Consider the following 27408-nt stretch of genomic DNA (forward strand, 5'->3'; position numbering starts at 1 on the left):
TCCAGCTTTCACAGCACACAGGCCCTGGACCACTGGTGGTCTCTGGGTCTGTCCTAAGGTAGGGTCTCTGGGTCTGTCCTATTCACAGTAGGACAATGTCTCTACTTTAGTTCCCGGCATGCGTTATTCATTCATTTAAGGTAATTCATACAAAGCCAGACATCACCTCATTGGCGTCTCATCTCACTGCCTCCCATGCAGGCTGTTTTTTTGCTCCTCATCTTTTTCTAAGTAGAGGTTGGCTGGCAGGGGTAGGCAGCCCACAGGGACCTTTACATCTTAAAGTTCAGAAGCCTCTGCCTTGTTTAAGGGGTGATGGAGTTTGGATGTGTTGCCCCTCCAAAACTCATGTGGAAATTTGATCCCCAAAGTGGCAGTGTTGGAAACTGATTGAGTCATGGGGGCGGATCCCTCATGAATGGATTAATGCTCTCCCTGAGGGAGGGGGGATTAATGAGTGAGTTCTCGCTCTATTAGTTCCCGCGAGAACTGGCTGTTTAAAAAGACCTGGCACTTTCTCTCTCTTGCTTCCTCTCGCCATGTGATCTGCTTGTACCCGCCAGCTCCCTGCCACTTTCCGCCATGAGTAGAAGCAGCGTGAGGCCCATGCCAGATGCAGCTGTCCCAGAATCATAAGCCAAATAAACCTCTGTTCTTTATAAATTACCCAGTCTCGGGTATTTCTGTTATAGCAGCACAAACAGACTAATACGAGGGGTGTGCTGTTCTGGGGAACTCGATGGTCTTTCTGCACCACTCTTCTCCCCCAGTCTTGCCAGCTGAACAAGGGACCGCAGCTATGTGCTTCAAGAAGCGCTGTCCACACTTGGTGTTGTTCTGCCACTGGGGAGCAGGGGTGTGCCAAGCCCCAATGGTGACATCTTCGGCTATGGATGGGGCCTCTCTGGCTTTAACAGAACCGGTGTTTAAGGGTGCTGCTGTGTGCATGCCATCGAGTGTGGACTTCGAAGAACATCCCTACACTTACTTCTGTGCTGAGCAACTGCTCATTTTGGCGTGGGTGTTCCCTGTGGTTTTGGCAAATGTTTCAGCTAAGCACTCACTCTAGGTCCTTTGGGCCCAGCCTATTGGAACCTCAGTTCATTGTGCCTCAGTCTTTCCTCTTCACTCCCCTCTACTTTGCGGGTGAGATGTGAGCCTGCATTTTGAGTCCAGTGACTTGAACTGCTCTGTAAGAACTCGGCTCATTGAAATCAGCGCAGCATCACTGCTACTTTTAAGTCTGAAGGAACCTGTATTTTAACGTGGCTCTAGCACTTGCACAGAGTCAAAATTTTAAGACATTACAGATAACTGGGTCTGACAAAACGGTGCTGCATTTCAGGGTCAATTCTGAAAATAATATGGTAAAGGTAGATTTTACTCATTTAGTTGTCTTTTCTTTATAATAATCCTGTCTTGATCTAAATATTGTCCCTAAAAGGGTTATTACATCTGCAATCACAGAGATATAGAATTGGTTTGATAAATTTAGGAGGGTTATAATAGGTTTACTATGCCCTGAAGTCAGAGAATAATAGAATCTCAGAATTGGAAAGGATGTTAAAGGTAATCTACTCCAGCAAACATCATGGAGGACTAGTGGTAAATCCACGATCTGGAAACAAATCGCTATACTCTGAATCTTGACTCTGTCACTTCTTAGCCACTTGGAAAGTTACTTAGCCTCTTTGGGCCTCAGTTTCTTCATCTGTGAAATGTGGCAAAGTGATCACTTCATAAGGTGTTTTTGAGAATTTAATGACTTAGAATAGCACTTGGCATACAGCATTCAGTAAGTGATCTTAAAACCAGTGATACTAACATTCATAAGAAGAGGCAGAAAGGGTTTGGTCCCCTTCTTCCTAAGTGTCTCTGCCCAACTCATCTGTCAGCAGAAGTAGTTAAAGCTAGTTCAGAACTTCAGACATAGGCAGGTTATTCTTTCCCAGCTGGGCTCTACATGCCTTTGGGCTCCCCTTCTTAGTAGTATCTAACAAAGTTCCAAAAAGTTAGCTTCTTTTGGTGTAAAGGGACAAATAATGTAAAAATAAGTTTAAGGAGTTTCTGAGTCTGGAAGAATCTGCATATTTCTTATGAAATACCTGGTCTTTGCTCTACATTGACAGCATGAAGTACCATCATTAGGTCAGATGTTTCTTGCATGCCCACCAAAGATCAGAAGCATTCTGAATGCTGGTTTATATCGTGAACTTATTCTTATTGACAGTCCAACAGTCCAAGCAAATGGGGTCTGGAGACATTAGGCACCTGACTGAGATACCAAGTGCATGGTCTTCCTCTCACAGAACAGGCCAGGGAGGAACAGCATGTGAAAACGGAGTGAGTCTCTGCAGAGGGCTAACTGAGGATCTCGGACCACGAGGAGCCACAGACATTGGGAGGAAGGGAATAGCTCCCTGTGGCTGGGGGGTCAGAGAGGCTTACGGCAAGAGCCTCAAAGGCAAGACCTCTTTGCTCGTTTGATTAAACAAACCACTGAAGGAAGAAATCCCCAGGGGCCAAGCATTCCGATTGCCCAGCAGATCTGGACATGCAAAGCATGTGACCAGCAGGTCTCCCCATGAGCTTCTCCCAGGACCAGCTGGGACATAATGTCCCCCACACGCTGTCCCCTGCAGCCAGCCTGAGAACATGTCTCCACTACACTAATTACAGCTCCTGGCAAAGTAGACTGCTTTCTCACGGTCCTGATGGGAGAGAAGGTCTCCACATATTAGAGCAGCCAGTTCTGGAAACTTCCACCTTTGCACCATAGCCCAGTGCCTCAGCCCCAGCTAATTTCCAGGTGTGGGTTTGCAATAAACTCCCTCAACATTCTAATACCCTCACGTCCCTCATATACACCGCCCCCTGCTGTGGAACTGTGCACACTCAAGGGGTGCCTGAGAGATGGATCAGAGGCTCCAAAGTTAGCAGATGGGAGAGGGTCTGCCTGCCTTTCATCCAAAAGAAAAGAGAGAGGTCAGACAGGGCGGGTTAGGTTCTCACGTTATCCAAGTTTCTTGAGTTCTGCTCTAAGGGAGCCCTTGCTTACCCCGTCTGACTCTCTGGGTAGACTCTCTAATCCACTAGAACAAAGCCTCCCAGGGACCAGTGCCAAAGCTCATGCAGGCTTTCCTCTCTGGCCGCTCCGCCTTCCCTCCTACAGAGATTTTTCTGATACACCCTTTGCAGGATGTTGCAAGTCTGGAGCTACACTGCTGGATGTCAAACCAACAAACCCAAGCTGACCTCTTTTTGTTTCCTGGGGGGACTAGATATGAGTAGGCTGGGGGTAGCCCCCAAAGTGGATGGGAAAGATGAATCAGCCTGCTGCTCCCCTGCTCTGTTATTTCCCTGTAGGCAAAGACCCTATAGTTTTGCTCCAGTTTCCCACTTTCTAGCCGTATGGCCTTGACTGTTATACAACCTTCCAAGTCAGTTTCCTCACCTGGAAGGCAGAGTATAATGAGTATCTATTTCACATCACTGTTGTGCAGACTCGTCTATGCAAGGGCTTAGGAGAATGTCTGGCCTGTGGCAAATGCCTAATAAATGTTACTCGTATGTAGTATTATAATAAATATGACAAGTACTTCCTTTGTATCCCCTGCTCTCAGCACAGTGCTAGGCACATAGAGGGTGGGACGGAGGGCTGGGAGGATGGACCACTATCCCTACTCCTTGTCTGCACCTTCTCTGGTTTTCAGGCTGGTACCTGAAGACCAGCAGAATCCATTGGCTTCTCTGGATAGAAAGACAATGACCAGTTCTATAGGTCATAGTAGTGGGTGGTAGGAGGGTCAGAGTTAATAAAAGGCATTAGATAGTGACTGATGATAAAAGTAAGGTGGCAGGGAGAATTTTGGAGTCATATACAGAACACTGGACTGGGAAGGAATCCTGATACCTCTGCTTGGGAACCAGATCTTCCCTGAACTGAATGCATGACTCTGGGCAAGTCATCTCCCCTTTCAGCCTCTGTCAGAAGTAAGATGAAAGACTTTGCAGCTAACGCCCAGGACCCTGACTTCATGAGCCTTGGTGAAGTGTGGTGAAGAGAGAGCCTAAGCCCACTACCTGGGAGTGGGATGTGCGCTCTGAAGCTGATGGGCGAGCTGATGTTATCTGGTCCCTGAACAACCCCAGCAGCTGGTCTGACACCAGTGAGGGGGAAGTAGGACACTCTGCCATGGAAAGGCCTCTGGTCAGCCTGGTCTCCAGGCCCTGCAGGCTGGAGGGAAGCTAAGCAAGCCCAGGAAGCCCTGCCTCCCAGCTGTTTCTTTCACAGCTCTTGCTGGTCACAGTGTTTCATAATGAGGATTATTCCAGAGCAGGCGGTGAATGTGTTTTCTGAGCCTCCGTTTTGGTTTAATATGCTTCGGGTTACCTCGCCGGCTGCCAGAGGTTGCAAAGTGGGTTTTGGGGTTGTTGTTGCCCTTGCTGGTTCCCCACCTCCACCCACTCTCCTCTCCCCAGGGCTGTCTGAAGACATAAGCTAGTCTCATGATCAAGCCTAGGCAGCCAAGGGCAACTGGCCAGGGCTGACTCTGGACATTACATAACCAGAAGGCTGTGGATGTTTCCAAAATTGAATCCAAAGCAACAGGTTCCACAGAATTAGTACATCTAGCCTCAGGCTTCAGGACACAGGAATAATGAGGCCTGGAAGTCAGCCTCGGATGGCTGGGGACCACCCGTGGGCTATGTCACTCCCCCACTCAGTTCTACCTGGGCATTAAGGCTTGTCTCCTCTGGGGAGTTTCCAGGCCCATGGGTTCTCACCCTCATCCCCCCATTAGATGGATTAGCATTCCCCAAGTCCCTATTGCATGCCAGGTCCCACCCTAATTGCTGGGCGTGCAAACTTGAGCAGTGAGTAAAAGGGCTGGCAGTTCACTTGGGCCTGAGCACATCCCATATTGAACTTCTGATTAGTCAAGCACATGCCTCTTCTCTCCCAACCTGACTGTAGTCCCTCAAGCTAGAAACTGGATCTTCCTTGTGGGTCTCTGGTTCCTGGCACAGAACTGCACAGGTAGGGAGGTGCTCACAAAGGTGGGGTGATGGACCAGTTGCTGAATTATTCAAGATGAAGCCCCAGTCCTCTGAGCTCAGGCAAACATAAGTACACCCTCCTGGCATGCACCATTAGCTCCTGCGTAGAAGAGACACTGCCAGTACCCTAGGGCACTTAGAATGCCTAAACTGGAAGGGCTCTTAGGGGCACCATGCCCAACCCCACACTGTTAACAGATGGCAAAACTGAAGCCCCGGGAAAGGGTTGAGTCCAAGGTCAACAAGCTATTTAGGAGTGGAGCTGAGAATAGGATGCAAGTCCTCGAGATTTCAAATCTGATGTTCTTTTTTTTTAAGGCATACTTCCTTAATGTGCTTTATAATGCTCGTATGCTCAGTAATCTGTTTAATGATATACACATGCTTAGGAAACATTGCTAACTATTTGGGATGCAAGAAGACAATCAAGCTGGGAAAATAGAGAGAGAAGGTGCAGTGCCTACCTCGGGATAAGGCTCCTGTGAACACACAGGTTTAATGTAAAGATGAGAGAGGTGTAAACCTAAGTTGTAACCTTAGCAGACTGCACGAGACCTGTAGACATTGTTGAGTCCCAGAAAATCAGAGCTCAGAAGAGCCAACAGAGATGATCTAGTCCAACCCCTCAGTTTGCAATTAGTCTGGGAAGACTAAGGCCCACAGAGGGACAGTGACTTGGCCAAGGTCTCACTGTGGCCAGGTAATAAGCTACCTGCCTTCTGGTTCCAAAGCTCAGCCTCTTCACACGTGCCTCTGAGCGAGTCCACCTGTGCTGGCTCTGGGATGAAGCAGCCCCCACCCGCCATGCCTTTCTGCTGCCTCAGCAGCTCCCTCTCCAGCAGGGCGGGGGGGCTGGATCTGGCTGGGGCTTAGGCACTGAGCGAACACACACTCCGGTTCCAACCCACTTTGCCTCCATTGGCCATGACTCTTCTGGCAAAAACCCCAGAACCCCTCCTGGAGCCAGGCCAATGAAGTCACTCACCTTCATCTGCTTGATGGTGTAGACCAGTGTGCCGAAGGGCCCCTCCTTCACCAGTTTCTTCCCCACCACCTTGGCCCGGATCACTGCAGAAAGAGCAAGACAGAGACAGGGAGGAGGTTACAGAAGCCTGTAGCACATCAGCAGCAGCATCTCAGGGTGGGCTCGCTAACCCCCACGGCGCCTGGAATTGCTCTCCTACCTTTGAGCCAGCTCAAATAGATGACTGTGCTTAGAAGAGTGAGAATTCTGAGAGAAGCCGGGGTGAGACAGAGGGGTGGAGGAGAAAGAGAAGCAGCCATCATTCTAGTTGATTACCCCGAATGTTCACAGTTGCTGGCCCCAGAAATTCCATCATCCCCCACCTTGGGGGCATTTCATGTCTGTGGTTTCACCATAATCCAAAGTCTGCTTCTGGCAGAGCCTCTGTCCTCCCTCCATTGCCCATCTGACAGTGCCATGGTCTCCCAGACCTGTTCTCTTTCTGCCTGGACCCCTTCCCAACCTTCACATCACTTGGGGCTCTTTCTCTGCATGTGTAAATCCGCCGTGTCCTGACATGTCCACGGGTTGCAATGCACCTCTGCATCCCTCAATGCCCCCAGTCGGCATTCTGATGGGCCCTCGGTGCACAGCTCTCGGAGAGCAAGGGATGCAGCAGAGACCAGCTCAGTGCAGATGTGCTGGAAGAGGGAGCAATTGGGAGGGGAGCTCAGGAGCCAGACCGAACAGTTTCAGTCTCAGCTCTGCAGTTTAGGTCTGTTTTGACTGTAGGCAAGTCAGTAACTTTGTTTCTGGCTTCCATTTCCTCTTCTATAAAGCAGGAGTCATAACAGTACCAATCTCCTTAATTGAAGGGATTAGGCAAGATGTTGCATGGGAAGCTCTTGACACTATCTTGGATGTAGTTTACATTAGATAAATGCTATTAATAGCATCATCATCATCACCACCACCAAAAATGGAATAGGCTGACCATGGAAGGATTAATACAATAAAAACAGCTCCCATTTACTGCACACCTGCTATGAGTGACAGTACATTTCTCTTACTCCTCTCAACCGTCTCACAAGGGCAGTATCAGCATCCACATTATATAGACAAGGACACTGACCGAGAAATGACACCACTTCCTCTTTCTGAACCTCAATTTTCTCATCTGTAAAGAGGGTACAACTCTACCTACATCAGAAAATTTGGAATGAGGATCAAGCAAAAGATCTTATGAAATTTCTTACTACAATATCTGACAGAAAGGAGTTGCCCAGTAAATATCAGTTGATGATGATGTGAAATAATTAGACTGCGTGTGTGAAGGGTTGCAAGAGAGACATTTACCACATGCAGTGGGAACACGGAGAAGAGAGGGACTGACCTTGAGACTGTAAGAGGCTGTGTCTCCTTCTACTTTATGTGAAGAAGCAGCACCCAATGGCTGCCTTCAAGTATTTGTAAAACCAGCATGCGGAAGAGCAAATGGACAGGTTGTGAAAACAAAAACTGGAAATTTCAGAGAGTAACGTTCATTGGCTCAACCAAAGGAAAAGTCGTCTAATAACAAGAACTAACAACAGAAGGTGGGGAGCCTACTGCAGGGGCAGATAGTGTCTCTATCAAGGGGGTCTGGATGCTGTCATGCTAGGACTGCGGCAGGGATGGAGAGGGTTTTGCTTGTGTGATAGCCATATTTTGAATTGCTAATTGAACCCTTCCAGCTGTAAGATCCCATTACTCTTTCCTAACTCAAGTTGCACTTAGGCCAAAAAGGAGTAGATGCTCAATAAATGCTGGTTAAACAGAATACCCTTTACGCACACGCGCACGCACATGCACACACACACGCACACACACACACACACACACACACCCCGCCCATTCTGGCGGCTCTACTATCCTTCCCCATTGTGGATGTCCCAATGTGTTTCCCAATTTTTTGACTCCAATCTCTTTCAGGGAAAAAAAAAAAAATCTTTACTTGGAACCAATTCCCTATCCCTACTGGGTTCTGTCCTTTCCTTCCCAAATGAGCCTGGATCCTACCCTTCCAGTCAGACATGAAGTCAGGACCCAGATGAACCAACAGCCCCTCCAGCCCTTCCTTGCCAGGGATGGCAAAACACAAAGCCCACAGGCAAAGTTAGCAACTGAGTTCAAGTTAGGAGGTTGCAAGTGGTTGTTTCCAAGTCTGCTGTAACAGGGAGAGGGTGGCAAGATCCCAGCCAGTCTTCATCCAGATTCTGCATCCACTCTGCGTCTAACCTTGCAACAGCATCTTCGGCAGCAAGCCACCCTCCCGGAGGCCTGAGAGCCTATTTCCTCTGTATTAACTCCCACAGGCAGGTTGTAACAGCTTAACTGCTGGGCAGAAAGCATACCTGCCAGGACTTTACTATTGATTCTTCCTGAATTGCTTTGGCCCTGTCTTTTACTACTTCATTAACTCAGGAGGTAAACTAGGGCGTAAGTCTTTGCCTTTGGGAGGGGGAGGGCGCAAAAGGGATTCCTTTAAATAGCAACATCTACCCTTTCCTGGCTCAAAAGTGGATTTGATTTAGACATAACATGTCATAAACTGGGTACTTCTGGAAGCTTCTACACATACAGCTGGCCAACTCCTTTCTTACCCTGACATGACCTGAGCTTGGAATCTTTTCATCTGAGGATAGTTTAGTGAACAGAGTAAGTTTTTGTAGTCAGGAAGCTACATTGGAGTTTGAGTTCTAACATGACTGTGTGGCCTCACTGGATTTCTTCCTAAATCTCTCTGGCTCTCTTAGCTCAGTGCCTCTCGTGTGGCTTACAAGTGATGTACTTATTACTAGTGGAGCAGCAACATGGCATAGCACTGAAGAGCCTGGGTTCTAGAGCCGGATTGCCTGGTTCAAATCCCAGCACAGATGCTGTGTGACTTTAGAGAAGTTGCTAAACCTCTCTGTGCCTTAGTTTCCTAATCTATATAATGGGAATGATGATAGTGATACCCCATAAAATTGCTGTGAGGGATAAGTACAAGCACTGAGAACAGTGAGTGGTCCATCCCAAGTCCACGTGTTTGCTGTCACTGTTATTGGTACTGCCACCACTACCATAATTTCTATTGTTATTTGTCTGTCCTGGAGCAGTTTCAGGCTTCTAACATCCACTATAAGCTAAGGCCTGGGGGTTCTGCCTAGGATGAGAAGACAGACAAGCACATCAAAATATTGACCTTGCAAAATTTCAGGGAGAGGTGGGGGAGCACAAACGAAGGGTGAGAACAAGCACACGAGGTGGCTGGGGCCTGGAGTGCCTACACCAACCAACACAGACATCTGCACCATCCTATCGCTCCCAGGAAACCCAAGAGTGGCCTACCAGGACCAGGCCAACAAGATCATGGTCACGGTCCAGAAAGACTGAGACAGAGATGGCCCAGGGTAGAGGCCATACCGTGTATCCTTACAAAAACAAAACTTCATTAAGCCAAACTAAAGTGAAATAACATTCTGCTTTCCCAAATAGATCCACAGAGTCCTTCCAAAGAAAAATCTCTGGCCAACCCGAAGTCCACCTATTTGGTTTGTGAATTAATATGTCTATTTGCTTGTTTCTCCTCTGCAATTCAAATGTGTGCTATTTTGTACTTTCCTGTTTGGCAGTAAGGGTTCTCCCAAGGCATCCGTTGGCCCAGGGGCCATAGAGAACAAGGGCGGTGGGGGGAGGTCACAGTTTCCAAACTTGGAGCTGGCAGCATATCCGGCTGTTCTCTCCACCTTGAGCTGGCTAGACACAGGTTTTCTTTATTCCTGTTCATACCGGAGAGTGGCCCTCACACTGTCCACCCAGTGTCCTCTAGCAGCGAAACCAACCAACATGGGTGTGAACTAGGTTGGTGTCTGGAACTTTGGGCCGGGTGCTGATGAGGGTGACAAGAAATAGAAGTCCCATTTCCTGCTTCCACACACTGCAGTCCAGCAGGGAGACAAGGTTTAAAAGTTCACGGCTAGAGCATTCATCTTCGAAGTACAAAAGCACCAGTCTGAGAAGGGAGGGGTGAGGCTCGGCCTGAATCTCACCCTCTGAGCCTCTCTCATCCTCTGTAGTCTCCTATGCTCCTGGGAAGGAAATCTGAACTTCTGGGGGTGTGGTGGTCAAAAGAAACAAGGAGGAGATTAATTAAAGAATCAATAGTACTTTAACTTAAAAGTATTTTTAAAACACTAACCAGGATGTGTGTGCTTATATAATAGGCATACAGAATTATAAATATACATAGGGCTCTCAAATATATCATATACCTGAAGATCCAGGTGTACAGGTATATCTCTATAGAAGTATCTTTTCTTCCTTTGAATAATTTTTGCGGGGAGGGCTAGTAGGAGCTTGCAAAAATAGGGCAAACAAGGCACGCCCCTTCCAGAAATATAACTTTAGGTTGCCTCTCCCCACCTTCGTCCCTAGTAATGTGGAGCACAGCAGCACCAGTTTTGAACAAGGAGCAATTCCAGTGGCAAACAGGATTCAGCTTCCTGTGCAGCTTGCTGGTGTGTCTCCAGAAATTGCACATCTGCTGTTCATCAGCATATTCAGAGGAGGACAAGACACCCTTGAGCTGGCCCCTGCCTCTCTGCCTCTTCTTCCACCCCCCATCCAGCCATCATCAATCAAATCCAGACCTTTCTATCCTGACCTGATGGTTGGTCTTTCCGACTGGCAAGCTGGAAGGCCAAGCAACAGGGCTGCCAGTTGGGCTGGTTTGGAGATCAAGGATCCGTTAACTGAACTATGTATACCAACTTAAGACTCCGAATTCTACCCATCTTGGCACGCTGGCAAGAGCAGTCCAAACCCTCTCCATGACAGAGGAGCTGATTCAGCCTCCAGTGGGTGAGATGCTACTGCTGCCCCTTCCTGTCTCTCCAATAATTTTGCTGGCTTAAGCCATGTTTTTGGGGAGCATAGCAAGCAGAAGTAAAGCACACCTGGCTAACAGGTAAACTAAATTTCTCCAAAAGCAGAAGTCACTGTTAGTGTCAATCCCAGGGAAGGGGCTGGTCTTCTGATAGGACCCCAGCAGGCAGGATCTGGGTAGACAGAAAAGCCTGGACTCCTTGTCTTTTGGGGCCTAGACTTGGAGGAAAAGAGGGATCTGGGAGTATCGTAATGATGCCCACCCCATGGACAGACACCAGGAATGAAAGAGGGCTCCCTGAAATCCAGCTTATCTAATCGTCATATGAGGTTTACTTCCTGGTTGTCATCCCCACAGGATGACAAAGGAAGGATCCTTTCTGAAGCTAGAGCTCCAACGGCAAAGACAATGAGCAAGGGACCCACAGCAAGGCAGGCGCAAAGCCACCTTCAGCCTGTCCTAGGAGGGCTGAGCCAGGCTCCCTTGCTCCCCCAGCTGCCCACCCACTAGTTAAGTATCAGCTCCTTGTGTTTCTTCGCCTTGCATCAGTAAACCTAGAGGAGAAGGAAGGGAACTAGAATGTATCGATAAGGACAGCTACCATGTATTGAACACCTCCTGTTGCCAAGCATTGTATGCATGTTATTTCACTCTATCCTCTCATAACCCTGCAAGGTGGCTGTTATTACAGCTTTTATCGTTCGCTTTTCCCAACTATGCAAATAAGGATCAGGTACCCTGAGAGCACTTTTGCATCCCAGTAAAAAAAAAAAAACGGGGTAGAGGGCAGTCCCCCAGGAAAGCAGACTGCCTGAAAACTTTTATGCAGAATTCATAGTGATTGCCAAATAGTTCATCATTTTACTACATCTCCCCATCCCCACTGTCAGCCCTGCTGAGGATCAGAGGGGAGGATTGGTCCCTGAGAGGAGGAACTGCTGATAAGCCCCAGCTGCCCCCACATCCCCTTAACCACCCCCCCACCACCCTTCCCAATCTCTCTCTTCTCTCTCTCTCTCCCTCTCCCTCCCTCTCTCTCTCTCTCTCTCACACACACACACACACACACACACACAAATACTCTGATTAGAAATAAGAATCTACAAATATTCAGCAATATAACAGTATATCATCTGTTTAGCATATCGCTCTCCCCAGCAAAGCTTTAATGGAAGAAATAAAATAACTTAGAAACCACAGTGTGGTTCACATGGTCCCTAAGGTTTCTCACAACACTGGGAGTCTGGGGTTAATTAGACTGATTAATTAAATGAGACAATGTAGATATAAAAAGGCATTTCGTAACCCTGAAGCTCAATAGCTGATATTGTTATACTGCTGCTGATGATTACTTGTAGACTCTTAAATTTACTAATCAGAAAAACATCAAGAAGGACCTGAAAGGATTCTTGTGAATCAGCATTTCCTCGTCCCCTTTAGCCTCCTCCTCCAAGGACCCTTTCCAAGGTTCTCCTCAAGTATCTGCTGCCTCTTTGGGGACACTTTAATGATGTCCATGTTTGAGGAAAGAGTCGTAGGAATTAACAGCGGAAGGCAGAGGCCTGAGGGGCCTGCCCTGACTGCATCCCTCTGGTTCCCAGGCGGTTGGTCACCACAACCCCAAATCCCCCAAAAAACTCTAAAAGAATCAGAAGCTGAAAGGTCAGATGGAGAAAACTCCTAGAGAAGTGGCTGTGACCCACTGGATGAAGTTGGTGCCCTGTCACTGTGTGACCTTGGGCAAGTCACTTCCCATTCCAGCAGACAAATTGTCAGTGATTACCAACCATGGAGCTTTCTTGCAATGACTCAGGGCCCCTTCCCCAACTCCACCAAAGTTCTTGTCAAAGTCACCCATGACCTTCACAATGCTCAGTCCAATCTGTGATGGGTTCTTAGTCCTCCTCTTGTTTACATCTGGCTTGTGGGTTTCAATACCATCTGTACAATTAACTCCCACGTTTTTGCAACCTCCAACTTGAAACTCCCATGACCTTTAACTCATATATCCAAGAGTCTACATTTAGTCTATACTATGTACACCTGGAAGTCTAATAAGACATCTCAAATTCAACCCATCCAACAGAGAACTCCTCAGGGCAGGCCTGACCCACTCCCATGGCCTTCTCCATCTCAGGAAATGGCAACCTGTTCCCCTCCAGTACCCCATCACCTCAAACATGCCCTCAGGGCCCTGGCCCTTGCAGGTCCCTCTGCTAGAGCACTCTTTCTTCACTTGCTACAAGGTCCCCTCCCTTACCTGTTTCAAATCTCTCCTGGTCAGGAGGCCTTCCCCAACCTCTGATCCTGATCCCAGCATCTCTCTCCCCCACCCCAGTCCCTCATCCCCTGGCTGGCCTCACCTGCTCCATCTGACTCTCGTCACCATCTAATATATTACATTTTCACTTGCTTGTTTATTGATTCTCCTCCCACTAAAATGTAAACCTCATGAGGTCAGGTTCTTTGTTTTACCAACTGCTCTAGCCAAAACTACCAAAAGAGTGCCCGGCACATAACAGGCACCTAATTTGTATTTGCTGAATACATGAAGTGGAATGTGACTTTAGGTATAAAGTGCCATGCACGTGGAAGGTGATTGAAAAATCGATAACTTTCCTGTGTAAGCTCTAGCAAACGACCAAGTCTTCCTGAGCCTCATTCGATCAAAGGGGGATATTGGCAATTCTCAGTTCATAGGGCCAGATAAACATCTGTTCAATGATCATTTATGGAATATTGTGCTGGGCTTACAGGGATACTGAGAGAAGTGAGGGCCCCAGGACCTCGGGGGCCAGAGGTAAGAGAGACAGGCCATGACGCTGAAAATGGCAGTACAAGCAGTGATACGAGCAAGATCAAAGAGCCAGTGTGCCACAAAAGAGAGTGAAGCCTGTCTCTGAGCAGGGCGGCAGGGAGGCTCCCGGACATAACAAGGATCGGGGTTTAGCCCATCCTGCAGAAGCAATTCAGTTTGCTGCATCTGAGTCCAGAGGAAGCAGAAGTCTGGACCAGACCCGGGCGGGGAGAGGGTAGAAACAGCAGCCGGGAATGAGGCAGAATCACAGTCTGGCTCTGACCTCCCACCTTCCCAGGAAGATGGCCCTGGACACCGTGCAGGGGAGGGCAGCCTGTGTGGGGAGCAGCTCTCCTCAGAGAAGTCTCACAAACAGGCTCTTCCTGCATCCTACCCTGGTCCCCCCAGGGCCCACCTCTCTTGTCAGTTTCAAAGGCTCTTTTTGTTGATGTCAAAGCCAAGGCCGGACTGTTAAAATGCGCTCCCAATCAAGATAAGGAGTCTCTAGTTCAAAGCCTGTCCTGACTAACTCTTTCCGTTAAGTAAAAATATTAATCTTGGTTTTATTTAAGCAGGTTTTTTGGCAAGAAACGAATGCCTGCAGCTAAAAATAAACCCAAATACACACACACTCAGAAAATCTGGAAAGCTGCAAATCATTTCAACCCAAGTTTCCATCTCAGGGAAAGCTATTAAAACCAGGAGGATATTAAAACCTCCCTGCCCAGAGACTCCTGTTTCTCAGTGCCTGCCTTGTGTTCTGGGGTCCCCCGGGTGAAAACTGTCCTGGGGATGCCCTGTCCTGGGCCTCCTGAGTTAAGGGAGGAGGCGCATGTGTAGGCTCCTGGCTCTGCTCACCTTGTAAACACTATGGATTTCTGCGTGAGCACTCCAGGAACACTCAGGGCCCCTGCTGACGTCTGTTGTATATGAAATGAAGGGGCCAGAGAGGGAGGGACGGGAACACAGAACCAGAAAGGTCAAGTTGCCTGGAACTTTGAAATTACCCAAAAGGAACACAAAACAAAATCTGCATCCCACTCCTGCTTTCATGTTTGGAGTAATGACCTCAATTTTAAACTATTAAAAAACAAAATATAAGAGTCACCATCTAGACATATGCCTAGACTTGAGATGAATGTATTTCATTTCTAATTTAACTGTTTTAAAGTTGGCCACTCTCAATTTCTTCCTGTGTCCACTGGCAATTTGGGAGCAAGATATGGATCACTTGGCCCAAGACAGGGCAAAAGTCCCAGAGCTAACTTGTCCCTGGATTTAGGCTGACTGAGCTGGGGAATGAGGACCTCACATCTTAGAAGGGTGATGGTGTTTCTGTGATCTGGGTTTCTAAGGGGCCAGTAAGGTGACTGCCCCAAAGTGTTCAGCAAGCATGATGAGAATCACTGAGGTTTTTACTCTGCAGAAAACTATTAGGTGGGAAAGATCAAAGCCCCAAAGGACAGATAGTGGGAAATGTGGTCCTCCTCCCACAGGCACCCGTCATTCACCTAAGAACAAATAGGATCCACAACCCTCATCTACATCCCCACCTAAGCATCCCTTGGGTTCATACCATCTACAGGATTATCCTGAATAACTCAGTGATGTGTCCATGGCTCTCCAGAGCTGCAGCCCCACCTCAGGTCCTACTATATCAAGCCTCCAGCCCCAACCCAGTATCCTCTCACTATACTGACCTGTCCTCTGATGCGCCTTGCCTCAGCAGGAATGACTTCCTTGCAAAGCATCTGCTCACACATTTGTCTTCCTGCAAAACCCACGCAGCTGAAATACCACCTCCTCTAGGAAGCCTTCCACTTGCCCCAGACCAAGCCAGTCCTGCCTTTCTTCTACTCGGCTTCGCTCCCTTTCTCCTGGCACCTGTTCCTTTTTAATGATTGGTTCCTTGGGCACTCAGTAGCCTCACTAGTTACTAGATGGTGGGGACCATCTGGGACCCTGGCAGAGTGCCTAGAATGTAGCATGGGCTCCCCAAAATGTTTGTTGAATGAATGAATGAAGCTGTGGGAGAAAATCAAAGATAATGTGATGAAGATGGGAATGGTTTCGTGCTTAGCCTCCTGGAGTGGTGGGTCAGGAGTTCTAGTTCCCAAGGGTTACTCAGAAAAAGGAGGCAAGTAAAAAAGTGATCTGAGGGGGGAAAAAAAGGACCTTGTTCCCAAATGTTGAATATTCACACCCAAAGAGATGTGAGTCACAGGATCCTGTTACAGGAGGCCCTAGTTAACTTGTTGGTGTCTCTGTGGAAGAGAGACACCAACACTCTACCACCAAACACTCTACCCCAAACTCTACCACCCTAAAGAAGTCAGCGGCGACACCACCAGCAGCCCCAGGGAGCCCCCGCCTTAGCTCTCCTTGCTAACCTTGCTGCCTCCTCTGCAGGCCCCTGGCTCCAGCTGCCCCCTTCCCCTGCAGTAGCCCCTGGGGACTAAGAAAGCAGGTCTGTCAGCTCCTTCAGGGCACTCTCCCTGTCCTGTGTCCCTCTCCGCCATGGCGTCTCATTTGCTTGTTTGTTTTGTTTTTGTTTCGCTGCTGCTGTTGATATTGGGGCAGCTGCTCCTCTTCTATCATGTGTACTCGGAACTAACTTATTCAGAGATACTTGAGGAACGATGGGTCTCAGGTTCTGTGCTGTGTCTTGGGGATCCAGAAGTAAGCAGGTAGACAGAGTTCTGACCTTCGCAAACCTTATTTCTATTTTGTGGACAAGAAAAGAGGTAGTGAGAGTCCAGGGAGCTGCAGGAGCCGCGGCAGACACACCCAGACAGGCTGCAGGTGCTGTGTGCCCGTGCTGGAAGGAGACGTCCTGCCCGAGCTGGGATCTGAGAAATCACTGGAGTCACCAAAGAGAAAGAGAAAGGAAAAGGCTTTCTGGTGGAGGAAGGAGCAGTGGCCCGGGAGGCTGGGGAGTCCAGCCCGCTGGAGCAACAAAGCAGAGTGTGCAGCAAGGAGCAGAGAAAGGGAAGCCCAGGGAGCAGGTGCATGGCCAGCTTCGCAGGCTGGGTCTCTCTCCACCATGGGACAGTGCCGTTTCTCAGGTGGGTTTCTCCTTGAGGTCAGCAATGGAGACTTATCACTTGTCCCTGCCTACAGCCCTCAGATGAGCATGTGCCCAAGTGGATGCCTGATCAGTTGGCCGACAGGAGGCCCCAAAGCCTCAAGAAATCCCTGGAAACAAGTCTGGGTCTTGCTTGCCTACTGTATACCAGAATCACAAATAGTCCCATTCCAGTTCACAGTGCATTTCTTATCTTCAAAGTTAAGATTTAATAAATCTCTGTCTGCCCCCCACACTCTCCCCGCTCTCAAACCCCTTAACCTCTTTGCATGGTTTTGCCACAGGTGCTTCAGCTGGTCACCTGCACTGTTCCTGGTGAGATACAGAGTCTAGGATGCACACTGAAAGCTCAAGCCCACTCAGGGGTCAGAGGTGCCAACTGCTCACTGCCCTGTGAGCACACCCATTTAGGGGGCTGAGACCACCCTCTCTGCCGAAGTGCTCCAGCCCCTCCCCAGGGACCCATGGGAAACTATCCCACACAAGTAGCCACCAGAATAGCAGCCTGGTCTTCAGCCACAGCCCCTTTGAAGCAGTGCCCAGAAAAATACCGTGCCCTCAAACGGTTCTCAGAACTTTGAGCTTGCAGGTCAGGTCATTTTGTGAGACCAGAAGAGCTGGCAACATCTCAGCAGCCGTCTATAGCATCTTATTTTTCTCCTAATTGAGATTTTGTTTGCTAGGAGAGTGGAGGGACTTTGGGATAGGCCTAGGAGCAGGAACACCATTAAGCCAAGGGACCTCCGTCCTTTGCAGCAGACCTGCAGACCCAGCTTTTGCAGACAGACAGCGACTGTTCCTAGATGCAGTAGGGATGGGCAGGAGACTGTCGTGGTTTGAACAAGCAGCAATATTTGCTCTGTCTCTGGGGTTTATACAGCACAGGTGTACCAAGAAGACCCTGGACTGTCTGTAACTTATCCTTTTCAAATACTCTATGCTTGCCCCACCTTTAACTTGAATGAGCTTCAGCCAGGAAGTTGCGAACACCAAGCAGACATAGCTCAGAGAGTCCCACTGAAGGCAGGTGTTCCCTGCCCTGGCTTACTCTGTACCCCTCCCCCCCCCCACCACCATCTCATAGCCATGGTTGCCAGGTAGTGGGCACTCCAGTGGAAATAGGCATGAGAAAAACAAGTCCCTATAGGTTTTCAAGCCCTAAGACAATTATCAAGAATAGCTATATCATGCAAGAGTGTGGAGGAATGATTAGAGATAGGTTCCAAGTGCCTTTTAAGGAGGCCAACCTCTGTTTTAAATAAAATAAATCAGGAGAGAATGCTAACTGCTGCCCTCTTTGGTCAAAGTGAATAAAGACAGAATTTTAAAGCCAACCCTTGGTATTTTTGAACAACCTGCCCTGGCCTAGCAGTGTGATGGAGAGGTGGCGTCAGTGAGAATGAAAAAGACCACCTACCCCATGAACACCTTCTCTATGCAATCCACAGTGCCTGAACCTCTTATTTAGTAAATATTTCTGAGTGTCTATTATGGATATTTTTTAATATTTGTTATTTTGTTATTTTCTTGATATTTGTTTATTGATATCTCTTATTCATTCAATAAATATTTCTTGAGTCCTGACTATGTATGGGTATAGAAAGAAAGCAAGACTCAGGATAGTTAAGAAACTTGTCAGAGGTCACACAGGTAGGAATTAAATCCAAATATGCCCGGCAGCAAAGCTCATCTTCTTTATACTACTCAGCGTTTGACAAATCTGAAATGCTCAGCCAACGAGTCAAATGCATCAGAAATGCAGAGAAAGAGAACATTTCCGAGGCTGAAATATCAGAGAAGGACTGTTATAAGCCATAGACGGTGAGAGTGTTTAAGTGTCAAAACTCTTATAATGTCTACGAATCTCATCCAATGGTGAGTCTGGATTCAAATCTCCACTTACAGGCTGGCTGGGCCCAGGGGCTCCCCAGGTCAGGCTGAGGGTACCTTGGCATGCAAAGGTCAGGAAGAGGGAAGACCAGTAATCAGCCTGATTTGGGGGCAGTGAGCACAGGCCCTAAGACCAAAGAGAGTGGCAAGAGGAATAAAATATACTATTCTGGACACCTGATCTGCAGCCCTGCTCTAACTCTGCTCAGCTTCAAGGCCTTGGGGCCTTTGTACATGCCATTCTCTCTGTGTGAGATCCTCTTCTGCTCCCCTTTACTTAGAAAATCCTATTCATCCTTCACATTTTAACTCAAAGGATGCTTTCTCAAAAGAAGCCTTCCCCCCCACCCCCCCACCAACCACACCTGTTATATATCCTTATGGTCCCAATTTGTAGGTATATGTTTGTGCATTCAATTGAATAATGTCTCCTCTTCCCCTCCCTGTGCCCCACAAACACTCACTAACTTAGGCTGGGATTATGTCTTGTTCTGCTCATCATTGTATTCCCAACACCTCACACAGTGCCTGCAACACAGTAGGTGCTCAGTAAATAGTTTCTGGGTGAAATAAGACATTTTTCCCATCCTGGCCCTTACTGACTGCTTCCTCTACTGAGCAGCTCTCTAGCTGTGACTTTCTAAGATGAATTCCACTGCCAGGAGATGACCAAGAAGAATGTGTTGGGTTTTGATGGAAAGAAGAGAGGGTGGATAGTCCAGGCAGTGGGGACAGCATTAGCAAGGACACAGAAGTCAGACTGAGCCTGCCACGGCAGAGGGACTGTGAAGACCCTGGCTAGAGAGAAGTGGAGGCCCGTTAGCTCATTCTGGCCCATGAAAATTGTCAAGTTCTCTGGGTGATATAACCTTGCATGGAGGATTTCTTATGACTGTCCCACAAACTAGGTCTGTTTCTGGATCTGGTGCTTTCTAGATCTCATGCAGATCCCTCGTTAGCTGCCAGTACCCTGTCTCATGACTGGAGTCGTGTTTTCCGGTCTTATGGACCACTTGGGGTGCACCTCTCCCCACAGAGCACCCGTCCAGATGCACTCTTTGGAGGAGGGCTATCATAAGAAACTGTGCGCATGCCTGACCCCAGCCCTGTGTCTGGGCACTGGGAGCCCATCCACAAAGCACACACAGCACAAGTGACCTCCCTATGCCACCTGCACTGCACATCTGAAGGCTAGCAGGGTTTTGCATAAATGACTGCATGTGACCTGTAGCATCTGATTCTGCTTACCCATGGGAGGCTTATATTAAAAGGTGGGCTCAGCTTGCCCCTGAAGCACACCCCTGACTGACCATTGTTCCTGGATGTTCCCAAATGGAATAACACAAATAGGGATAAGTTTTCCAAGATATAGCAATGCTCTTGGAGATTGAGCAATGACAGTATCCGGGATCAAAATGTTTGGCCAAATGCTGACACAAAAAACAGGAGGATGGTCATTGGGGACAGTTCCCAACTTTCGCTAATGATGATAATCCTACTGTCATTGATTCTAATACTAATTATAATCCTGTCATTAATTATAATAGGTGCCATCATCTGTCTAGCACTTACTATGCATGATCAGTGCGAAATGTTTTGCATGGATTATCCCATCTGAACCTCATTAAGACCCTATAAAGTAAGAGCTGTCATTAGCCCCATCTGGTAGGAATTGAGGCTTGTAGAGAGTAAGTGACTTTCCCAAGGTCATCTAATGAGGAAGTGGTGAATGCCGCATGCCAGTCCCGACTGCCGGACCCCAGAGACCCTACTGCTGTTCACCACTGGGTCATACAGTGCAGTGGGATGGGCACATTTCAAAGGCCACAGACTCTAGGTTGGAGGGGGGGACTTCAGGGTCACTCTACGTAACCCTCTTTGAATTTCTTCCCCAGTCCCGTTCCAGGGTCAATCTGCCCAGTGAGCAAACATCTCAGACCTAGGTCAGTCTGTTCCATATCGAGTCATTTTTTTTGACTATAAGAACATTCTTTGTACTGTCTGCCTGTGGCCTTCTCCCAACTAGTTGACATCGTGGGCTTACACAGAACAAGGCATTTTAAGAACATGGTCATGTTCCCTAAAATATCTCCAGGATAAATATTTTCATAGGTTTTGATGGTCCTTCCCCAGCTATGACATGGTTTCATGCCCCTCACCATCTCATATTAGTCTTGCTCTCTAATTGCGTTGGCAGGTGTTAAATGCAAATTTCCAAAGGGCAGTGATCAGTGCACAAAGTTGAGAGAGATTCCACCTTCCCCACTTCCACTTGGGACGGTTTTACTGAAACCCCTCATTTTAAAATTTTGTTAGGAAGGTAGATCTCGTGTTAAGTGTTATCACAATGAAATTGAAAAAACAAAAAAAAACCCCAAAAACCCTAGTGTTTTCAAAACAAATCCTGTCTCCCTACTTTGATATGACTGAATAAGTAACTCAACCTACTCTAAATAACTGTGCTTATTTGGGTGTGAAAATACAGAATTTTTTTTTTCTTCTTAAGTCTTATTACATAGGAAGTATTGAGTAACCAGAAGAGCTTGGGGCAAGAGTGGGGAGGTAGATTCTCTTTCTGGTTCTTCCATTCATTTTCTATGAGTTTGACAAACCAATTACTGCTCGTAGCCCTAGTTTTTTATTCTTTGTGATGAAGGAGTTGGACTGGATGTATTCGAGTGTCCCTTACAACTTAAGGGTCTGGGGTTATTTTACCATTGCCCTTCTGTTTCTGATTCATGCATTTCCCTTGGGTTCTACTTTCTCTTCATTGGTAATAGTCCAAGTTGTCATGTTCTCCTTCTTCTCTAGAACCACATTTCTGAAAAGTTGATCAAACTTGAGCAAGTAATTAGGACGCTTGAGCTGTTTCCTCTGACCTTGGCTTTCTCAGCCTGTGATCTGTCTGGGTGATTTGCAGGTGCCAAAACTGGGCACGAAGTTGGCTCCTAATTACTCCATCTGGTGCATCAACTGCACCATTCAAACTGACTGGACCCATTTGCTAACTAGTTGGACATTCCTGATCTGGGATAATGCTGACAGTGTCTGCTGCACCTGCTGCTGAAGAAGGCTCACCATTCAACTCCTTTCCTCAATTTTACTGGCCCTACCAGTCGGTTTTCTTTATTAGCCACTACCTTTTATATACATACTTACATATATATATGGTCAGTTACATCCTAGTTTCCAGACTGACAGTCCAGCAAAGAGTTTATTAATAAAAATGTAGGCAAACCTGAGATAAATTTCAATGGTTAAAGTGCATTATGGGGCAGGTATTAATGGGCCTGGCATTAATGCCAGGTAGGGTCTCCTGCTTGGTATGTTTGCATATCTGCTTTCAGAAGAATTCTAAAGGATGCTGAGAAGATGAGGGCTTCTGTCTTTCATCTCCAACTTATATGTTAATCTTAGGTAATAAAAATGCTTCCAGGATAGCATCTCCATGGGGACTATGCCCTAACGCCCTCGTATCCCAAATGGGGATGTGCCATAGCCATTAAGAGAAAATTCAGTGGCTCCTGCCCTGATCATCTGGTTTTGAAGTAGCTAAAACAGTGATCAAATAGGCAAGCAGATTCTTCAGGAGATATTAACCCTCTCCAGTGCTCTGAGTAACTTTAAACAACTCACCTGTCCTCTGGTCCTTCTGATTCCCCTGTAGAATGGGGCAGGAACACCCTCCACACCCATCCTCCTTCTTAAGAAAGGTAGAACATCCTGGATAGCTTATTTCAAACACTCCTGGAGCACTCAGAAAAAGCTGTCTGAAGACGGGGTGAGGGGCTCTCTTCTACCCAGCCTGAGGCCCCCGCACCCTCTGAAGGCATCCTTTGAGGCACAAGGGCCAATCTGCCACCTTGATCGCAACTTCAACCTCAGTCCAGCCTGAACCTGGCCAACTGACCCCAGCCCCAAAGGTTTCCTATTTTTGAAACAAAAGGAATATTCACTACTTTTCACTCTGTCGATATTTTTACCTTCATTTCCCTCTTCCTCCCACACCCCCCATACCCCTGGCTGGGGAAAGAAAAAAATTTTTTTAAGCCCAAAGAAAAACAAAACCCATTCCAGGCCGAGGCCAGCAGATCATGATGTTCTGGGCGGATTTTGCTACGTGCCAGCAAAGGCCAGCAAAGGCCAGCAAAGGCCACCAGCGGCATCTGCAGGAAACACCTTGCAGATCCACCGGGAGAAGCCAGGGGCCCCGAGAAGAGTGAGGTGGATACACTGGAGGTCCCCGTGACTGGCTGGCTGTCCAGGCCAGGGCACAGGAAATGGCAGCGGGATTCCAGGCCCTCAAAGGCAAACTCACAGTTATGGGGGGCCTTGCGGATCCCTCTGGTATTTTCCACCAGGAATTCCTTTAACTTGCATACATATTCCCAACTGCCTGTGCGTGATCTGCGCTGAGGGGACTCAGTACAAAAGGTCAAAGGCAGCTTCCCAAGTCTTCTGTTCTAGGGTTTAGCAGAAGCCACATTTTCTGTGAAAGAGTTGATCACAAGTCAGTGGTCGAGTACGCGGAGACTCAGGCACCAAAGAACCTAGGGTTGAATCTCAGCTCTGACTTCTCCTAGCTATAGACTCCCGGGCAAACCTCTCCTTACCTGGAAATGGAGATGTGATCATATGTGCCTCAGAAGGTTGTTTTGAAAATTAAGCAAGACACTACCCATAAGGTACTTTGCATGGTGCGTGGTGCACAGTAAACGCTCAGTGAGCAGTGGCGGTGATTATTATTTCGCGAGAGGCCCCCTTTCCCAAGTCAGTAAAGAGGCTAAAGGGAAGGAGGAAAAAGAATGAAGCAGTTCCAAGAAGAGAGAAAAGAAAATTCAGAGCACTAGCTGGGACCCCATACGGGGCACTGCAGGCTCACAGCCTGGCTGCCAGCCTTTCTCGTCCTGAAATGTCGGCTGCCCCACTTACTCTTGTTCAGGGCATTTCAATTTCAGGTCAGGTTGAAGGAAGGGACATTGACTGGTATCAGTCCAAGTGGAATGCATACCCCAGAGCAGTGCAGGGAGGCCCAGCAAGAGGCAGGGAGAGGAGGCATCACTAGAAATGCTAACTTCTAGTGTAAGTCCTTCAGGGTCACATCTGGGTCTCATTCTACCTGGGGGTGGGAATGTTTGGATGGGCCCAAAATGGTATGTCAGAGCATTAGGTTAAGCCCCTCACGCCATCCTTCTGGAGCAGCCATGGCTGTGGGAAGCCAGCCCTGATGTGCAAAGGGAGGCCTGAGAGCCATGGAGTTGGCAGGCCTGCTTGGGCCAGGGTCAGCGGCCAGAGCTCAGCATTGTTCTGGCCAGAGGGAACAGCCAGTGGCCAGAGTTCTGTGGGGAGGCTGCGGCAGTGTGAAGGCCAGACCCAGTCCAATTAGGGTCTGATGGAAACCAGGACCGTTTTCATGAAGCAGGAGGCGGGCGGCTGTGCCGTGGTGGGGCACTGGCTGGCTGAGGCACCTGGCACCGATCAGTTCCCAGGCCATGAAGCAAGCCTGCACATGGGTGCACATGAAATGCCAAAGGCTGGAGGGCTGGGGTGCACCCCTTCCCCGCCCCCTCTGTCTCTGTTATAATGAAGTGCCAATTGAGAGCCAGCTGGGCAAAGGGGACACGTTTCCTTGGTCTGCCCACTGTTTGGTAACAATTACAGGCATTCTTTAGGCACCATCAGGATCAGCAAGCTGGGGGAGCAATTCTTTGAACCACCAGGCGTGATCATTAAAGGAGGGTTCAGATCAAAGAGGGCACTAGTTTGATGTTCAAGGCACTCATGCCTCTGGCTTGGGACTGAAGTCAGCAGTGGGGTGGGAGGCTGGCAAGAAGTGCTGAGCTGAATTTAGCAGCCCCTTTTCATCCCTGCTCCCTCTTCTTCAGCATACAATCTGAGGGGTAGACACAGTGCCAGTTTCAGCTGGTTCCCTGTGCCAAGTTCAAGTCCGCTATAGGGAAAGAGTCAGTGGTCTCCTCCAACCCTCAAGGCTACTCCTGGGGCAGTGGGGAGGTGAGGACCAATTTGCCCCAGAGATCCTTGTTTTGGTCCTCCCATTCCCCATTGTGGGGACCCATAATGAGACAGGAAGAGTGTGAATTTCCTTATTTGACGTCTCCCCCCTCCCCACCAGCTTGCCTGATGGACTCTTCAGCCCCACCATCTTGTCCCCTCCCCTCTGCTGGCCCCAGTGTTGAGTCTGGGAAGGCTCAATCCAGCATGCTGATGAGCCAAACACATGGAAGGAATGCTTGCCATGAGGGTGTGCATTGTCTCCCAGAACCAGTGGGTAGACGAGGACCCCCAACTGATTTGGGAACCCTGGTCCTAACTGCCTAACTCATGGGGTAGCCTTGAGCAAGTCACTCTCCATCCCTGGGTCTGTTTCCCCAGCTGGGAAGCAGAGAGATTGAATAAAGGCCCTTAACGTCTATGATTCAATATGGCTCTGCCTGTGGTCTGGAAAGCTCATCTCAAGGAGTACACAAGCCTTCTTCACATTCTGGTCCTTTCTTCCTGGATATGCACCACTCAACAAGTGGCTGGGTCACTGACCTCCTTCTGAGGCTTGCTCTAACACAGCAGCCAACAGATGGCAGAATCTCCCGGAGGCTTGTATCTCTGAAGATTTTCTGCTTCACATCAGCATAAAAGAATGTGGTCCTGAGAGGCTGTCTGCTCCTAAGTGGCCCTATAAGAACTTTCCTTCTTGAGTTTCGCCCACTTGAAGGCTAGAGCATAGGAGCTAAGCTTGAGTTCAGCACTGACACTCACAAGCTGGGTAACTGAGGCACGACACTTCACCTGTCTGTGCCTCAATTTCTTCATCTGCCAAAAGGGCATTTTTTTTTTCATACATTTAACAAATATTAGAGTTTCAAGTATCTTCTAGGCAGTGCACAAGACAAACAAGGTCTCCACTCTCCTGGTGCATAGGTAGTGGTGGAGGAGACAGACCAAACAATAAACAAATACCCAATATGATGTTAGGTGCTAGGAGAAAACGGGGCTAGAGAATGGGAGGATGGGGAGGGGATTTTAAGACAGGGTAGACCAGGAAGGCCTTCTGGGAAGGTGACATTCAAGTTGAGACCTCCATGGAGAGAAGGACCCAGCCAGTAACTATCTGGGGACAAGGTGTTCCAGGGAGAAGGTACAGCAAGTTCAAAAGCCGTGTGTCAGGGACAGACTTGGAACCTGGAGCATTCGAGGAATAGCTAGAGGTGTGGGACCCAGAGCAAGGCCAGGGGAGACAGAGGCCGGATCCCATAGAATCTTCTAGAACTTGTTAAGGAGTTGAGAAGCCACTGGAGGGCTTTGAGCAGAACATTGCTGAGATGTGATTGACATTTTAAAAAGCTCACTCTGGCTGCATTTTGGAGAATGGATCGTAGGGAGACTGGAGTGAAAGCATGCAAGCTAATAATAGTCATTCCCACCCCTTCCCTGCCCACCTCCTGGGGTCATTGTAAGGCTCACATGAGAGTCATGCTGACACCTAGAAAAGCCCAGAGGCACAGGTGGAGGTACATATGGTCGCATGCTTTAAAATCCATTTTTACAAGTAGGAACTTGCAGGGCCTGGCACCAGCCTATTTGGAACTGTGTTCCTGTATAGATTTCAAGGAAACAGGGTAGGGTGGCAGATTCTGCCCTGCCTGAGCTATGCAGCTGTCCAGGCCCAGATGAGTTCACATATTTAAACAGGGAGCTTTGCTATAGACCACGCCTGGCTCTGTTTTTGCTGCTGGTGCCGAACAGGGGTAAGCTAACACCCAGCAATGTGGAGAAGCTGACACTCCACGCAAAGTCACTCGCTGCATTCCTGGCAAAGGCTCCTCTCTCCTGGCCTCACTTTCACGACTGAGAAGGAAAGGGCAGGAGAGCCAGAGATTTGTTCATTTAGGGATTTTTCAATGCAGAGTCACACCCTGGGAGGATAACAATCAGCAAAGCTTCAGCAGCCCAGAATACACAGCTCGGGGCTCAGAGCAGCGGGGATTTAAAGCCTCATGGGGTCCAGCCCTCTTCTTCTGGGTTTGGAGCACTGGCTTGGAAGCTGGCAGCCTGGATTCAAATCCTGTCTCTGCCTCTAGGTTCCCTCAAGTGGAATAAGAGGGACAGTGGCAGCAACATCTTAGAGCTGTCGTGAGGAGATAGTGGGAGAGCAGAATGAATAAAACCACCCAGTGGCTGCCTCCTTCTCTCCCTCGCTCGCTCGTGGACACCTGCTGGGTGACAGCCTTTGGGCCGAACAGTGAACATCCTAGTGCTTAGTACATGCTTGCAGATCTGAAGATACAGTAAACTTTATTCCAGCTAAAATGTAATGCTATCCAAAAGGCCAGGAAGTTCAGAGAAGAGAATGATTATCAGGACAATACATAGTAAACATCCAGTTTTTTAAAACAAAGAATTAAGTGTTAACTTTTCAGGATTTCAATTGCCTATCATCTGTAGAGTTGAAACACTAAAATTTCCCAAAATTTGACAAAATAGGATCGGGGTATCTGTTTTTCTACTGCAGCTCCTGGTCCCCCCACTCCCTGTAAGTTTTCCGGAGCTTTCTTCTTGCTTTTTATTTTCTTGCGTTATTTCTTTTTTACATAGTAGTAATACAACTTCGCTGAAGATAGGTTGGGGGAAAAAAGAGATAAACAAAAAGAAAGCTATAAAATACTTTTTAAAATAGCCTAAACTCC

General features: G+C 48.1%; 2 protein-coding genes across 2 annotated transcripts in view; one reads left to right on the forward strand and one right to left on the reverse strand.

Annotated features, from left to right (window-relative positions):
- Positions 1–27408, forward strand: part of SYN3 (synapsin III) — a 451793-nt gene that overhangs the window by 152652 nt on the left and 271733 nt on the right. The window lies entirely within an intron of this gene.
- Positions 1–27408, reverse strand: part of TIMP3 (TIMP metallopeptidase inhibitor 3) — a 56214-nt gene that overhangs the window by 7160 nt on the left and 21646 nt on the right. Inside the window, exon 2 of the mRNA XM_063074912.1 lies at positions 6047–6129. Coding sequence (XP_062930982.1) covers positions 6047–6129 — 83 coding nt within the window. The remainder of the gene's footprint in view (positions 1–6046; positions 6130–27408) is intronic.

The sequence above is a fragment of the Cynocephalus volans genome, chromosome 12, assembly GCF_027409185.1.
Source record: "Cynocephalus volans isolate mCynVol1 chromosome 12, mCynVol1.pri, whole genome shotgun sequence".
NCBI lineage: Eukaryota > Metazoa > Chordata > Mammalia > Dermoptera > Cynocephalidae > Cynocephalus > Cynocephalus volans.